The sequence below is a fragment of the Tiliqua scincoides genome, chromosome 5, assembly GCF_035046505.1.
Source record: "Tiliqua scincoides isolate rTilSci1 chromosome 5, rTilSci1.hap2, whole genome shotgun sequence".
NCBI lineage: Eukaryota > Metazoa > Chordata > Lepidosauria > Squamata > Scincidae > Tiliqua > Tiliqua scincoides.
In genome coordinates this window covers 51,335,353-51,351,282 of record NC_089825.1, presented here as the reverse complement: position 1 = coordinate 51,351,282, position 15,930 = coordinate 51,335,353, and the positions used below count along the sequence as shown (strand labels likewise).

The window sequence follows — 15,930 nt, the reverse complement described above, 5'->3', positions numbered from 1 at the left end:
TTATAGCCTGTCACAGTAGATGTGTGTCCGGTGCTCTTTGCAGCTGTGGGATGCCACAGAATCTGATCTCCTACGTGTTTCCTAATAGTGGTAACACTGCTGTCCAGGACATATTTTCAGGTTCATCAGATCTGTCATAACTACAGACTCTGGACTCTGAGAGGGATGGAGATTCCATTCCTCTCTCATTTGGTTGAACTTTGGAACTCCAACAAATGCTGCTCTGGCACTCAGTATTGTCTTGGTTTTCAATGTCTGCACTCTCCAAGTGATGCCAATTATACTTCCTTTTCCCATGGGGCTTTGCAGACAGTACTTTATGAATCTGCCTAGGATGCATCCTAGCTCTGCTTCCTGATCCTGATCTGTGTCTTGGACTTTCATAGCAAGAATGCCTGTTATCATTGTGATCTCTTGATGTTTGTCTATGTGTCCATTTGGAAAGGGACAAAATCCCATAGTCTGGGCTAGCAGATCGTTGTGAATAGCCAGCTCTGGTCTGACTCTGTTTCTTGTACTTTTGATATACTTGGCCTGTGCTTTTAAAGTAAAGAGTATTTATGTCTTGTTTGTATGTGCTTTGGTCCTCATGACCTGAGTAACAGGCACCATCCAGGTTCTCTGATCTTCTTGATCTTAATCTCCTTGGCTCTCTAGACATCTTCAGTTTTTCCCCCATTAGTTGTGGGTTTAGGGGTTCAGGGATTCCCTCTGCTGGTTGTTTCACAGACATAATAAGGCACTCAGTATTGTCAATGTTCTCACTCTCCAAGTGATGCAAATTATACTTCTCTCTTCCACGAGGCTTTTCAGGTGGCATTCTATGAGTCCCCCATGGAGGAGTTCTAGCTCTGCCTCCACAAGGACTTCTTGATCTGCTTCTTTCATAGCAATAATGTCTGTTTTTACTGTGACCTCTTGGAGTTTGGCTATGTATCCATCCAGAAAACAACTGTATCCCATAGTCTCGATTCATGGATTGCTGTGAAGAGCCAGCTCTGGCTTGACTCTGCTTCTTGTATTTTTTAACATCTTGCTCTGTGCTTATAAAGTAAAGAGTGTTGATGTCCCATTTGTATGTGCTTTGATCCTCATCCCCCGAGTAATAGGCACTGTCCTGGCTCTCTGATCTTCTGCTATAGGATCTTGATCTGCTTGGCTCTCTAGACTTCTTCAGTGTTTTCCGCATCAGTTGTGGGTTCAGGGATCCAGGTACTCCCTCTGCTAGTTGTTTCATCGAGCCAGCAGTAAGACATCTGTCAAAGGAATCAGCACTGTAGGCATTTGTCTCCATCTGTCTTCTAGAAGAGGAAGTTTGTTGGGACAAACAAATGGGCAAGAATGCCATATTCTGCAAAGAAGAACATCAATCTACATGAGACTTAATTCCTGCTGTTCAAAACCAGTGCTAAGCTAAATTTTCTGTGGAACTGGACACTCACCTATCCAGATATCAGCTGATTCATTCAGATAAATGAATACATCTTCTACTGACTTAAGTTGCATACTCCCTTCTGCACTATCTCATCATTCCTCCTCCTGCCTCTCTCCCCCCACACTGTAAATTGCAGCAACAATTGCAGGTTACTCTTCAAAAGATATGAAGGAATGAATCGTTAAGACGTTAAACCTAAGCACACTTCCTTGGCAGTCAGTTCCACTGATATCAGTGGAACGTCTGGACAAGGCTGTTAAGGACTGAGAAGAAAGTAACTGAATATGATGGCAAGCCTTATGTACACTTACTTGGAAATAAGCCATCTTGAACTGAATGGAACCGAGTGAAATACATTATTTTATTCTTCAGATTTTTATGCCACCCTTCCTCCAAGGAGCTCAGCGTGGTGTACATGGTTTTTCCCCTCCTTTTCTCCTTACAACAACCCTGTGAGATAGGTGAGGCTAAGAGAGAGTGACTGGCCCAAAGTCACTCAGGAAGCTTCATGGCTAGGCAGGGATTTGAACCTGGATCTTCCAAGTCTGTCCAACTCCTGAACCACTACATCATACTGGCTCTCCTAGAACTGAACTGCAAGTGCTCTTTTAGATGTTAGTCAGGCACACAAAAATGTGTGCTTTTGTTGTCCCCTGTAACTATTTGCATTACAGATCCAGATTCGGGGCCCCTGCAGGCCTCTTATTTTGCACAGCAAATTCACAGATATGATTTTATTTGTTAGAAGTTCACATGTAATTGTTCCTCTTCCATCTCCCAGACAAGAGCTGCTAGGAAATTATGATCAGTAGCATCGCTAGGAGAGTGCAGGGGTGCAGGCCACACCAGGTAACATGCACGGGGCGGGGGGGGTGCATTAATGATACCATCATGTTATATATTGTTCAATGTGTAATTTCACACTCCCAAGTATGGTAGGCATTTTTTCTAAGACTTCCCAGTTCAAATGTAATGGTATTTAATGTTCAGGTCAGCTGCAAGTCAGGTCTAAAAAGCTGTTCCAAAAAGACACATAGCAAGGAGCTCCAAGAAAAATAAATCTGGGGTTCTGAAAATATGCGGAATGCGGATGCCCTTAAGTTTAGCCAGGTCCTTTTTTTTCCAGGTGCTGTGCACAAGTTTTACCAAGGAATTCCACATAGGTGGAACTAATCACTGTCTCTCTGTCTAACCTACCTTGCATGTATGTGTGTGCAGCCCAATCCTATCATTTACAACCTGCCAGTGGAACCCTTGAGAATTAATGTACCCTAGAGACTTCAAATAACTCAGTCATGACTACGTAGTAAAGCAATGCTTTGACCACAATGTTTCACAGATGCTCCTCAAGTCACTTTTAAAATCAGGGAGCTTCTAAAGAATGCAATCTAAAATGTTTGTAAATGTTTGATAGCCCCCCTCCAAAGTTGTGTGGACTAAACATATTTACTGTTTCCAGGAGACATGGTATTTTGTGTGTGTCAAGGAACTTGCCTGATGCAGTCCTCAACGGTTTACAGCACCCTGGAGGGGATATGGGGATGCACACAACCAATGAGCTAGTTCTCCTACCACCAGGCAATAAGCTTTTAAGGAGTCTATGTGTTTCTCAAACTGTGAGTTGGGACCCACTAGTTGGGTCGCAAGCCAATTTTAGGTGGATCCCCATTCATTTCATTTCAATGTGTATTTTATTTTTAATATTTTTTTAAACAGATCAGCAATTGCTTGGGAGGGTTCTATATTTTAAATAAATTTTCAAACATTCTTATTGTAAACTTTTAATTTACTTAATTATATTTGATTTTGTTGTATGGTAGGTGTTAAAATTTTCCTGCTTGGTGATGTCACTTCTGGTCATGACATCACTACCAGGCTAATGAAATCACTTCCAGAGGGTCCCAACAGATTGGCATTCTAAAAAGTGGTTCCCGATGCTAAAAAGTTTGAAAACCACCTGTCCATCTGACTGCTTTGTAGTAGGGGAGAAATTCCTTAAGCTTGGAGAAACACCTTTTCACCCTAGCCAGTCATCACTCCAAGGTCACTCTGTTGTGAAGGGACACAGCCTCTAACAGCAGAAAGTGTCTGGGGATTGCAGTTGGGCTCTGAGGAAGCATACTTCCTCTGATCCCAAGCACACTTCCCCTGATCCTGATTTCTCACTCAAATCCCCCTATATACTGCAGAGAGAACAAGGGAAATATGTACATCACACATGCATGTTGAGTACTAGATAAGCAGCTTCCCATTCACCCAGCCATAGATGTCAGCAGATTCATACTTGGGGGGCATTAAATACTCCTTCCACATTTCCTCATGGGTATGCTGTTGGTTGCCTCTAACAGCAAATAGATGTCCCCACTGGTCAATAATAGGGCATACAGAAAGCACAGGACTTCCAAAACAGCTCAAAACCCTGCCAGGGACAAAAGCCAGAGGATGAAAGACATCAGAGGAGTGGGTGACAGAAATGCCAGTCCCCATTAGAGGTTTAGTGTAGAGGGGAACATAGAGTGGGGAAAAAAGGATGTTCCCAGACAGCACAGGCTGGAGGGGAGTGACCACCCACCCTAGTGGGGGCCAAAGAAACTGTCCTCCCACCACCATCTCTTTGCCCTCAAAGAAGTCTTTGAAGGACTGGGGAAGCTGAGACCTCACAAGTCTTCACAGACCCCCCCCCCCTTCACCATTATTAATTATCACCACCCACAGCTCAGATCATCCCTAATGTTAGGAGTCTGCTCAGTGTTGAGCCCTCCTTCGGCTTTGGGGTTGCTCTCCAGTGGCCCAACCTACAATCATCATGCCTAACACATATGGACCTTTGGCTTGATCCAACACGATGGCCTTGGCCATTGTGCCTCTGAGTCTGTGCAAAGTGCCATTCCGCCCACCACAATCAAGCCTTTAAGGCAGTGATTTTCAACCTTTTTCATCTTGTGGCACACTGACAAAGCACTAAAATGGTCAAGGCACACCACCAGGTTTTTGACAATTGACAAGGTATACCACGCTGCCAGTGAGGGCTCACATCTCCCATTGATCCTATTAACAAATGACCTTCCCCCAAATTCCTGTGGTGCACCTGTGTGCCACAGTACAGTGGTTGAAAATGGCAGCTTTAAGGTCTCTGCGGTTTTCGAGGGGGGAGAGTAGAAATGGTGTACCTCCAAGCCAGAAGACTTGGGTGCTCCAAAGGACTTCAGAGCCCAATCCTATGCCTGTCTACTGAGAACTAAGTTCCATTATAGTCAATGGGGCTTACTCCTAGGTAAGTGTGGACAGGATTGCAATCCGAGGCCACAATCCTATCCACACTTACCTGGGAGTAAGCCCTATTGACTATAATTGGACTTACTTCTGAGTAGGCATGCATAGGGTGGGCTCTGAGTCCTTTATCTTTTAAGGCTTGCGCCTTATTCGGTGCTTCCAGTGCAAGGCGCCTCCTCCTCCTCCCTCCTCCGGGTCAGCCCCCAACACACCGACTGCTTGAAGATGCAGCAGCAGAGAAGGGCCGGAGCGAAGAGGAGCGCTCCAGTCGTGCAGGGGAGGGCGCACAGGGCACCTGGATGTCGCGCCTCCCTCCTGCGCAGCAGCCGCGGCAGGCTGGAGGGAGCCGGGACGCCGCGCAACTGCCCAGGAACGCCCGGACAATTCGGCGTTCGGCGCACGTGGCTCCTTCTTCGCACTCAAAGCAAAGCAACTGCTGGCATCAGAACTGCCTCTGGAACCCTGGCCGCTTTTGCTCCAAGGCACCTTCCCTGCACAGCACTAACAGCCCAATCCTAGGCATGTCTACTCAAAAGTAAGTCCCATTAGAGTCAATGGGGCTTATTCCCAAGAAAGCGTGGGTAGGATTGGGCTGTAACCCTCCACCTCTTTAGATCTTAGCTACACATTTTGCAGTGTGTGTGTGTGCTGAGTAATGATGTTGCTCCTGTTAAAAAATATATATATATAGTACTTAAAAACTGGCCACCAGTGATCATGAAAATCACAGCGCTCCTTCAGACACCTTGATCACACTGAAACTTCAATTCTAGTTTGGTGTGCTCAGTTGGAGAATGGAGATTTAATGGTATTCTTAAAAGAACTCTAAAGAAAAAGAGAAAAAGCGGCGCTGTCTACCTTACAGCTAGTTCATTGAGTCATGGAAGGGACCCACAAGGTCATCTAATCTGACCCTTATGCAGGAAATCCTCCTAGAGCAGGGCTCATTTTTTAGCTCAAGGGCCGCCTCGCATATCTGACACAGTGTCGAAGGCTGGAGAAGAAATAATAAATACATGGAGGACTGATGTGCTGAGAGTTGAATACACTTGATGCGCTTGATTGAATGGGTGGGGATGGGGGGAGGAGGAGAGACTGCAAGATTGATTTGCACAGGAAAGGGGGGATGGATTTTGAAAAAGCATCAAGCAACTTACAGTGCAAACCACAAATGTCTTTTGACTCAGTTTCTGCTCCGTATAAGTTTAAAATAGACATTAATTTAAATTTCTATATGTATTCCAGGTCTCCCAGCATTAGTACAGATTAGAATCTCATTCAACCACTAGAGGTGCTAATATAATGCAATGGAAAGAAATTATTCCATTCCATTGCAATACATTAGTTCCTCTACGTCCTCTTTTGTGCTTATGACATCTGGGCACCCTGAGTAAGTCGCACTGTGTTCAATGGATCTTACACCCAGGTACACGTGTATAAGATTGCTGCTTTATAGCCCAATCCTATGCATGTCTACTCAGAAGTAAGTCCCATTACAGTCAACGGAACTTACTCCCAGGAAAGTGTGAATTGGATTGGGCTATTAGGCTGCAATCCTATCCATATTTTCCTGAGAGTAAGTCTCACTGAACACAGTGGGACTTACTTCTGAGTAGACCGCTGGTGGGCCGCTGTGAGATACAGGAAGCTGGACTAGATCCAGCCGCGCTCTTCTTATGTTCTTAGACATGGATAGGCTTGAGCTGTCAGAGCCCAATCTTATGCATGTCTACTCAGAAGTAAGCCCCATTATAGTCAATGGGGCTTACTCCCAGGTAAGCGTGCATAGGATCGTGGCCTTAGGACTGCCTGCAGCGGCGGGATCGTAGCAGTACTGACAACCTTCGTCCCAACCAGGCGGAGGAGCAGAGATCACACCTTTCCCCAAACCTCTGCCCATGATCAGGGGAAGGACAAGAAGTGTCACGTGACAAGGGAAGGACAAGAAGTGTCACGTGATGCGACACCACCCGGAAGAGCGTACGGTGGCAACACGTGGCTGCCTGGACCCTGGGCTGGAGGATGGCAGCGCTCGCTGTACCTGCAGGCCGGGGGGCCGCCTACGCCGCCGGGGCCGGCCTGATGGGGGCGCTCGCCGCCTGCTGTGCGAAGCTGGCCCTGGGTGTGGACTACCTGCGGGTGGGCTGCCTGGCAGTTCTCGCAGCCGAGGGGGAGGCGGCCGCGGCGGCCAGTCTGTGCGCCTGGGTAAGAGGCACCTCCTCCCGCTGCCGGGGCTTCCTCCTGCTGCTTCGGGGCAGGCGGCTGCGAAGAGAAGCTCCTGCTCTGCTCAGGAGCCTTCGCCTGTGTTTCCCTCGCTGCATCTCTTCGTATCCACGCGTCCTGCTAGGGCTGCAGTCCTGTCCACGCTTACCTGGGAGTAAGCCCCATTGTCTAGAATGGTGCTTACTTCCGAGTAGACAAGCAGAGGCTTGGGCTCTTTCGCTCCCCTTTGGGTACCCCCAACGCGATCCACCCAAATATCAACCACTGCACCGTGTTGGAGCCCAATCCTAGGCATGTCTACTCAGAAGTAAGTCCCATTATAGTCGATGGGGATTACTCCCAGGTAAGTGTGGATAGGATTGCTGCCTTACTCACCCAAGAAAATAGTTTCCATTGCCTGATAAAGAGCAGGATGACAGAGCGGTATACCTTTAACTATTGTAGAAAAGAGGGCATTTGGGCAGGTGCAGCTTAACAGGGAAGGTTTAAAAAGCTGCACCTGCCCAAATCCCCTCTTCTATAAAGTGTTAAAGGTACAAGCATGCTGTCCTCCACTGCATCTGATCACCCTGGATAAGAGAGCTGTGTTTGTGATGGCTGCTGGATGAAGTTGTATGTTAATCATTTCTATTTTTGCCTTCCTCAGAAAAAGCAGAGCTATAGGGAACTGATTTATTTTACAGTCCCTTACCCTTACTTCCATCCCTTACTTCCTATTTCTTCTCTGCCGCATGCTTCTTAAAAATTTTGCAAATTGGTGCAAATTTGTGTTATCAGAAAAAGAAAGTGGTGGGCCAGGATAGTAGTAGCTCCAGGTAGAGGCATTTGTTTCCAGTGAGTAAGATAGGTTTATATCCTAAGTCTTACTGAGCACAATGGGCTTACTTTTGAGTAAGGTAAATAACACCTTTTCAAACCTCTCTAGCTATAGTCCAGCAAACTATAGTGGGCAAAACTTTCAACTTTAGGGATCCTGGACCTTTAGGAGAGAGAATGTCATCTGTGAGATGACAAGCTGCACCTACTTAAATTCCCTCTTCTATACAATTGTTAAAGGTCCAAGAGCCCTAATGTTGAAAGTTTGCCCACCCCTGCTATATGAAGTAATCTGTGGGAAATAGTTAAAGGGGATGGTCCAGCGGAAGAAGTTGTTTTGGGGCAAATGCACATGTTGTAAGTAGCATGACAAGTGTGTACAGGAGACATATGACTTTTTACTGCCTCTCAGTTACCCTGTTTAATGTCCTTTTGGAATGGTATAAGATGTGTTTTTGAAACACAGATCAGCTGGTTTCCAATCCAAAGCAGAGTTAGACCAACTTCCAATGTGACCATCTGTAAGTCACACAACTGGAAGGAATTGTGACAAATGGAAGACAGCAGCCATTGCTTGAAGTCCTGGCTTTCCAGTCTTTGCTCCTGTGCCTTTGAGAGCTGCTTGATCTGTAGACATTTATATCCCACTCTTTTTCCAAAGACTTCAGGGCTGTGGTCGGAGTTCTTGCCCCTTCCCTATTTAATTAAAAAAAAAAAAATCCAGTCCCGTGAAATGGATTTTTCTGAGAAACAGTGACTGGCCCAAGGTAACTGAGTAGAGATTTGAAGCCAGGTTTCTCAACTCCTTAACCCATTATGCAATGGCATATCTAAAGTATAGCAGGTAGGGCATGTGCCCTGGGCACGACTTGAAGAGGGCACCACCTAGCAGCAGCGTCTCAGGTCTAACTCCAAAACCATCCTTGCTCTCATCAACAAATGACCTTGAAATCCCCGTGAATACATGGTCATTTTTTTAAAAGTGTAAATGCCAACTTCACTTGTATGGCTAACAGCAGGCCACTTACATAAGGCAGGCTCAACCAAATACAAGAAGGAAAAGAAAAGGGTGGGGGTAGGAAAATCAATCACAAAGCCACAAATAAAATGGTCCCATGATCAAACACAACAGAAAGGTGTTGCTTTCTCCATGGGGATTAAGTGGACTCTACCACACCTTCAGGTGCCTTAACTTACAGGGCGTGGTGGGGGGGGCAAAGCCAGGAGGCTTTTGTGTTCCTAGGTAGTAATGTATGGGGAAGGGATCAACATCAAGCAGAGGCCAGAGATGGCTTTGGGCGCAGTGGTGGATTACACTAAAGATCCAGGGTTGAGTATCTTCTGACGTTTTCTTCTTCAATTAAATGTGGCTGGGTGGGCTGGTAGTTTGATTGGAGCAGTGGTGCTCTGAGAAGGGGGTATTTGTTGTTGCTTTTTAAAACACTCTTGGTTTATGAGAGTCATCATGAGGCTGCCAAGAATGTGCTTTACCTCTGTTACGTGGTCACTATTTTATTTCTATTTCCTTAATTTAAGATGTGCAGGAGGTGTGCATTTAAACACGTGAATGTGGTGCTAGATGCCTGCTTGGAGAGCAAAGGACCAGGTCAAGAATGTGACTATTTCAAGGAGTGATGGCAAGAGGCTATAGATCCCTAGGCCAGGAAGGCCACACTTTTGTGTAAAGGGCCATGTAATTGCCCTTTCCCCCCTTTTCTCCCTTGATCTGTGAAGTTCAGTGCTCCAAGTCTGAATGGACATGTGTTTATTTCTCAAATGTTAATGGAGTTTTCACACCTGCAAAATTCCAGTGAAACTCTCCAGCTCTAAATCCAGCTGGAACAGAATATTTGATGGTTTGTGAGCCTCACCACTTCCTTGTGCTCCTCAATTTGGGAAGGGGGGAGGAACTTTTATAAAACAAAGGAAAGACTTTACATCTCCCAACAGTCATCACCAACTCATGGTTGGTGATCTAGTTTAGAAAACTAGTTATTGCACCCTCAGCTGGGTGGCAAACAAAGGCAGCACCCACCAAGGGGTCCTTGACTAACATTAGAAGACCTTCTGACTGAGTCACCAAGAATTCCAGAGGATTCTGTGGGGCAAAAATCTGTAAAAACCCTTGACTTTAGAGCCTCATAAGAAGAGCTCACCTGGATTAGGCCCAGGGCCCATCTAGTCCAGCTTCCTATATCTCACAGCGGCCCACCAGATACCTCAGGGAGCACACAAAACCACAAGATACTTGCATCTCGCCACCATTCCTCTGTATCTGGCATTCTATTTATCCTCACACACATCCCCCACAAAGACTGCACTTGGGTTTAACTTGGGCCACTTTATTAAACATAGGTGACCAATTTTTAACGCATGGAACCTACTGAACACACCTTCCCTCCCTCACCCATCTGGGATAGGCAAAAAAAACTGCCATCCACAGCCAGTTCGGATGACAGAAAAAGATTCCTACCCAGCCCTCATGGTGAGCAACCGGCTGATCTCAGACTGTACATGCACATCACGGATTGTAACCTGTGATGGAGTTTTCCTCCAGAAATCTGTCCAATCCACAGCACAGGCTGGTCAGCCAACCTTGTTGGGCCTCTTCTTTCTATCATCCCTATCTCTCTCTTTCAAAGGCAGCTATTGCTCCCTTTCCCTGCTTCCTTCAAGGCTACTCCCTCCATGCATGTTCAGGGCTTGCTTCGCAGCCCTGTTAGCACCTTTAAGACCTGTCCTTGTGCTGAGAGATTTGCTCAGTTGACCCCTTGTCTCCATGACCCTTGCAGCATGTTGCAGAAAAGTAACAGTAACCTTGGTCCATGGTGCAGTTTCATTAAGGACCCATCAGATCCCCACTATTTTCCCTGCCTCGTCTCATGTTAAGTCACATTGACTACACACTTAGCGATTGTCTCTATCTTTCCTCTCTGTGAGTGCTACAAGTGTGTGTGAAAGCTTGTTCTATCTTGGGACTGTTTGCTCAGAACAACCTCAGACTTCCTTTGGCCCAAAATACTCAGCTGATGCATGCTTCAAATCCTGTCTAGAGGGCTTGTGGCCTGGATCAAGAGAGTTTGGTGGGCTAGTTCCCCCCCCCCCCCCCGCAAATGGGTGAAGTACTTTCATGGCCTGATCTGGGCTCAGCTTTTGCCTGTAACCCTCAGTGTATGCCCCTTTTCTTCCCATTTTCCTTCTCACTCTCCTCCAGTTTTGGTTCTTTCAGCCCTTCTAGTAGACTATTGCACACCTCCACCCTCACCTTTCCCCCCTTGTCTCCTTTTTCCCCCCTTGTCTCCTTTTTCCTTTCCTCACCTAATTACACAGGTGGGCCATTGGCTTTGACACATGATCCCTGCAGGCTATTCTTTTCTCCCCTTTACTCACATTTTTAAAAGCACTGCCCGTAAAAGCACTCACATTTTTAAAAGCACTGCCCGTAACACTCTGGGTGTATCTGTGGTGACATATACACTTGTATGATCTTTGGGTATGACTAACTTGGCCATTGATATTTTGGTATGAGTCCAGGATTTCCCCTTTCTTCCTCTTCCAGGAACAGACTCTCATTCTTTTCTCTAATCACATAAACACTCAATTCTTATTCTATGGAATTAGGTGAAGGCACAAGAGAAAAATATGTGTGTGACGTCCAAAGCATTATTATCCCTGATGGAAACTTTTATTTAGTTATCAGCAACCAGATCTCTAACACCCTGGCAGATCACAACAACTGTGGTGGCAATGAAGGATTTAATCTTCCCTCCCCCACCATGGCCCTAATCTATTTAGGAACCCAAGATGGCTGCTGACAAAAATATCCAGTTGGTGCCAGGATTAGCAGGTAGATTAGGCCCCTGCAGATCAGGGTGGTGGTGCGGGTAGATCTGAAGCCCCCATCCCTCTCTGCAGTCCTTTTTATGAGGGAGATTCGAGTCCAGTTACTATTAATTAAAGCAAAACTGAGCACATACAGCAACACTTTAAACATGTAGTTTTCGCAGGGCTTCACTTTTTCACAGGGCTAGGTTTCATCCTGCTTGGCCCCCATAGGAGTGTAGATTGTGATTTACATCATTTTGCTGTATATTCATATATTAAAAGCCTGACTACCTCTAATAAGAGCACTTAAGAGGAACCTGGAACAAGAATGCTGCATCTCCCCAATGCTAATGGTCCAATTACCTTAAGCAGGCCAATTTCCTCTCCTTGCTTCCCCTTTTAGGTGTTCTGCTGTGCTAGTGGTTTTTTTTCCAACAGATATCTGAACCATACCATGGCTCCTGGTGGCCGCTGAGCATGCTGTATGGGTTCCCCCCCTTTCCTTTTTAAATCTACAAGCTTATCTACTTCAGTGTATTTAAGGAGCTCCCCAAGTGTGTAGAAACTACAACCTTGACTGAGTCTTCCTGTTTTGCATACAAACTAATAGGTACTTAACCACCTGCGTTTGCTATTAGTGTGTAGACAGATAATTTGCTAAATGCAGTTGGACTTTGTTCAAAGTAAATATGAGAGGCCTTATCAACTAGTGTTTGTTTGTGAAGGGTTCCTTGGAACCCTTGGGTTGGAGTTGATGAATACTTAGCCAATAAAGGGGAAAAGCTTGGTATTTTGTCAAGTCGTTTCTTGAACTCTGTAAGAAAGAGCTTGATAAAGAATGTTTGACTTTAAGGTTAAACGTTACATTGTCTTTAGGCATCTGAACTCTGGCAGAGCATGCTGTAATGTAGATATTAGCTGACAAGCACTTCTTTGTTTTGAGGAGTTTCACACTCACTACTTTGGAACCAGCCTGAATCTGATCTGGAACCTGATTTTTTTTTTTGCTGAGGCCCAGGCAAAAGTGTGTCTGTGTCTGTGTGATTTAATATATAATACCAATATGTATATGAGATAATAATGTAAATAGTACAGTTTTTCCAAAGCAGGATATAGCCCAGGGGTTCCCAAAGTGTGTGTCCCTGGTGCCCCTCTTACCTGTTCTCCTTGGTGCCACTGTCTTGGGTCTCACAGAATCTCATAAGATGGTAGTGCCCAAATCTCACAATATTTGGGTGCAGCCATCTTGAATCTCACAGAATTTCATGAGATCCAAGGTGGTGGCACCTGGCTGAGCTGGGGAGAAATTGTTGCAGGGGCGTCGTGACCCAGGTAAGTTTGAGAACCACTGATATAATCTGATATCAGAAAAACAGGAAACTGTGATCAGTCTTTCTCCTTGAGTGAAACTGTCCAAATTCAATTTGTATCATTTAATGTTTCTGTCTTAATGCCTGGTTGCATGTTTTTTTCCTTCTCCAAGGAGAGAATCCAGTGCTAAGCTAGCAACCATTGCCCCAAGACTGTAAGAACATTCTTCCTTTCCAACAATGCCAGCCATAATTTCCATATACTTTGTAGCACTGAGCAGTAGAAGATTGAAAGGTGTGTGTCTGTTTATTGCATTTTGTCAGTTTCTTCCACAGTATTTCTCTTCCATATAGTTTGTCTTTATGTTTTGGCTTCAGGACTAAATAGGAAAGTGGAGAACTTGCGTTGTTGTCAGAAAAACAGATCCAGACACAATCTCTACTTCCCACCAGACTACCCCCTGTAACAATAAAATGAAACCTTCAGTTGGGATCAACAAAACATATATAAAAGAGTGCTCACAGTTTAGGTCCAGTTCCAGTTTAATTCCACATCAGATGTTTTCACACTGCATAGCAAATTCTTGTAATAAATGGAAAATAAAGCAATTAATGTTCCTTCCTGTCGCCTGTCTTTAGTTACCCATGATGCTTCGAGTAGGATGTGGTGGTCTGGTGCTTGCGTGCAATGCTGTAATGTGGACCTTGTTTGCCAAAGCCCTAAGGTATTCCACCTCCTCAGCGTCAGCAACAGTGACATCAACAGCTTCCAACTTTGTCTCTTCAGTGAGTATAAGTAACACCAGAGGATGTGGTCCAATTCATGTGATCCATCAAAGCAGGCCCCAGCCATTTTGTGTGCTACTTTCAATGTGCACCAGCCAATGAGATCCTTGGGTAAAGCCTTACACTGGGCATCCCATGGCAGTCACCGCTCATCCCCTGATGGTACACTGGTTGCTGCCACTGCCAGCAGTACTGAAGGTTCAGGGGTTAGCCCGCCTATGTGGGCCCCTGGCAGAACCCAACTTGGCCAACCCCCTGACACCACCCCAAATGAAAAAGTACCCCATCAGGACCTTTAGGAACAACCCCACTTTATTTGGGTGTGCAGCAAAGATCCCACTGTGGTGGAATTCCCAAATTTCCACATAGTTTAAATGGGCCCAGTGCCAATGTTTAACTTGTTCTGCCATTTCAGTCCAGCTGAACTGCAGGAAGCTGTGTTTTAGGATTGAGCAATGCTATCAATTATTTGAGGGGAGGGTTTCTTTTATTTTTTTTCCAGGCTTTTCTTGGCAACTTGTTGTTTCAGGAGACTCATGCCCTATTGTGGTGGGTAGGGATATCCATTATGCTCTGTGGCCTTGCGCTGCTCCATACTGCACCGCCTTCATCAGCAGAACACAGGCACCCAGAGGAAAAGAAGCAGTAGAAACCTGAAGGCCTTTTCATTCATCAGAGACCGGAAATAATGATATCAGGACAAAACAAGGCCCTCTGACTTCCTTTGCCCAAGCTGAAGAGACGTCCATTGTTTTGTTTGCATGAATGGAATTACAGTTGGTACATTTGAGTACTGCAAAGACAGGTGTGGTGGATTCTAGCACACTGAAACCTGAAAGAGTGCCTCTGAGAAGAGACAGTATAATTTTTCTAGACATTGAGGCACATTTCAGGACATTTGATAAAGAAGAATAATTACCACAGAATTAGAAGGTGGATGTGTCTCAGACCTAGCAAAACTTCTAGGAAGAATGTTCTTTCTCAGTTAATAAAACACATATGATACTATGTATCACAGAATAGTCTTGTGCTTTGGCAGGTAAAGTGTTTCAGGGTAGGCGTGAGTGTAAATCCCAGCCTAGTTATTCAGTAATCTGTTGTAACTCATTTTTTTCTTAGCCTCAGTTTCCTAACTGTAGAGTGGGAGCAGTAATAACCTTTCTTTCAGGGTTTGCTATGTGAGGAAAAAGGAGGTAAGGAATTGTTGTTTAGTCCATAATCCTAAGCAAGCATAAGATACTGGGAAACTCTGGCAGCAGGACCCAGCCGCTTTACTCTCTGAATCACCATTGCATCTTGCTAAGAGGATGAGGCTGCTGGTTTCCTATGGTTCAAGCATATGCTATGGTTCAAGCACTGGATGGCCAGCTCAGTAAAAGTCAGGTGACATAAGAGGCCAATTTAGTTTCATTTGGTTGTTTTGAGCTTCTGACTGTGTCCTCTTTCCTCAGTGAACCAACCCATTGCTCAGGTATAGATATTAGCAATGGATTGGTTCAGACTGAGGAAATAGGACACAGTCTGCCCATTCTCTCATCTGTGGACCGGCTTGATCATCCACCAGGAAGCTATCTGCCTGGTTAGACTTGCTTACTTCCACAACGCCGACCCCAATAACAAGTTGATTGTTTATCAGGAAACAAGTTCAACTGAAATTAGTCGGACCTGCATCCAAATTAATGTGTTCAGAGTGAGTTGTATTTAATAAAATGTACATTGTTTTTAAACAATGATTGTTTCAGTCAATTACTATTGATGCTTCAGACCTTTTGGGGGAACAGACACTACTGTAGGTCTTTGCCACTCAATCACACTGAATCAAGCAATCTGAATCATAGCTGTGGTGCTCACACACAGATCTTCATCTCTTTAACATGAAGGAGCAGCTCTGTACACACGTCTCTTTGCACTAGTGAAATTGTCCTGTCTATTAGAGCCCATGTATCTAGAACAGGGCTTCTAAAACGTTTTAGCACTGGGATCTACTTTTTAAAATGGCAATCTATTGCAACCCACTAGACCAGTGATTCTCAAACTTTTAGCACCAGGACCCACTTTTTAGAATGAGAATATGTCAGGACCCACCAGAAGTGATGTCATGACCAGAAATGAAAATTTTTAAAAACCTAGGTTGCAATCCTACCCATGCTTGCCCAGGAGTAAGTCCCATTGATGATCATTGTTAAAAGAATATACATAGTAGCTTGTTAAAAGTCCAAATCTGTAACATTTCCACAAATGCAGTCACATACAATGGTAGCA

The 15,930-nt window shown here is 45.1% G+C and overlaps 1 protein-coding gene across 1 annotated transcript; it reads left to right on the top strand.

The window, feature by feature from the left end:
* The first annotated feature begins 6,692 nt into the window (after positions 1-6,692).
* Positions 6,693-15,398, top strand: TMEM42 (transmembrane protein 42). The gene is made up of 3 exons (XM_066630950.1): positions 6,693-6,913; positions 13,522-13,668; positions 14,171-15,398. The coding sequence occupies exons 1-3, from the start codon at positions 6,731-6,733 to the stop codon at positions 14,315-14,317; spliced, it is 477 nt and encodes a 158-aa protein (XP_066487047.1). The 5' UTR covers positions 6,693-6,730; the 3' UTR covers positions 14,318-15,398.
* The last annotated feature ends 532 nt before the right edge of the window (positions 15,399-15,930 follow it).

Bases quoted from the DNA above. Each gene is read 5' to 3' on its own strand.
- TMEM42 (XM_066630950.1), top strand. From the start codon at position 6,731: ATGGCAGCGCTCGCTGTACCTGCAGGCCGGGGGGCCGCCTACGCCGCC. The intron at 6,914-13,521 runs GTAAGAGGCACC...GCCTGTCTTTAG, and splicing joins CGGCCAGTCTGTGCGCCTGG to TTACCCATGATGCTTCGAGT. The intron at 13,669-14,170 runs GTGAGTATAAGT...TTTTTTTTCCAG, and splicing joins CTTCCAACTTTGTCTCTTCA to GCTTTTCTTGGCAACTTGTT.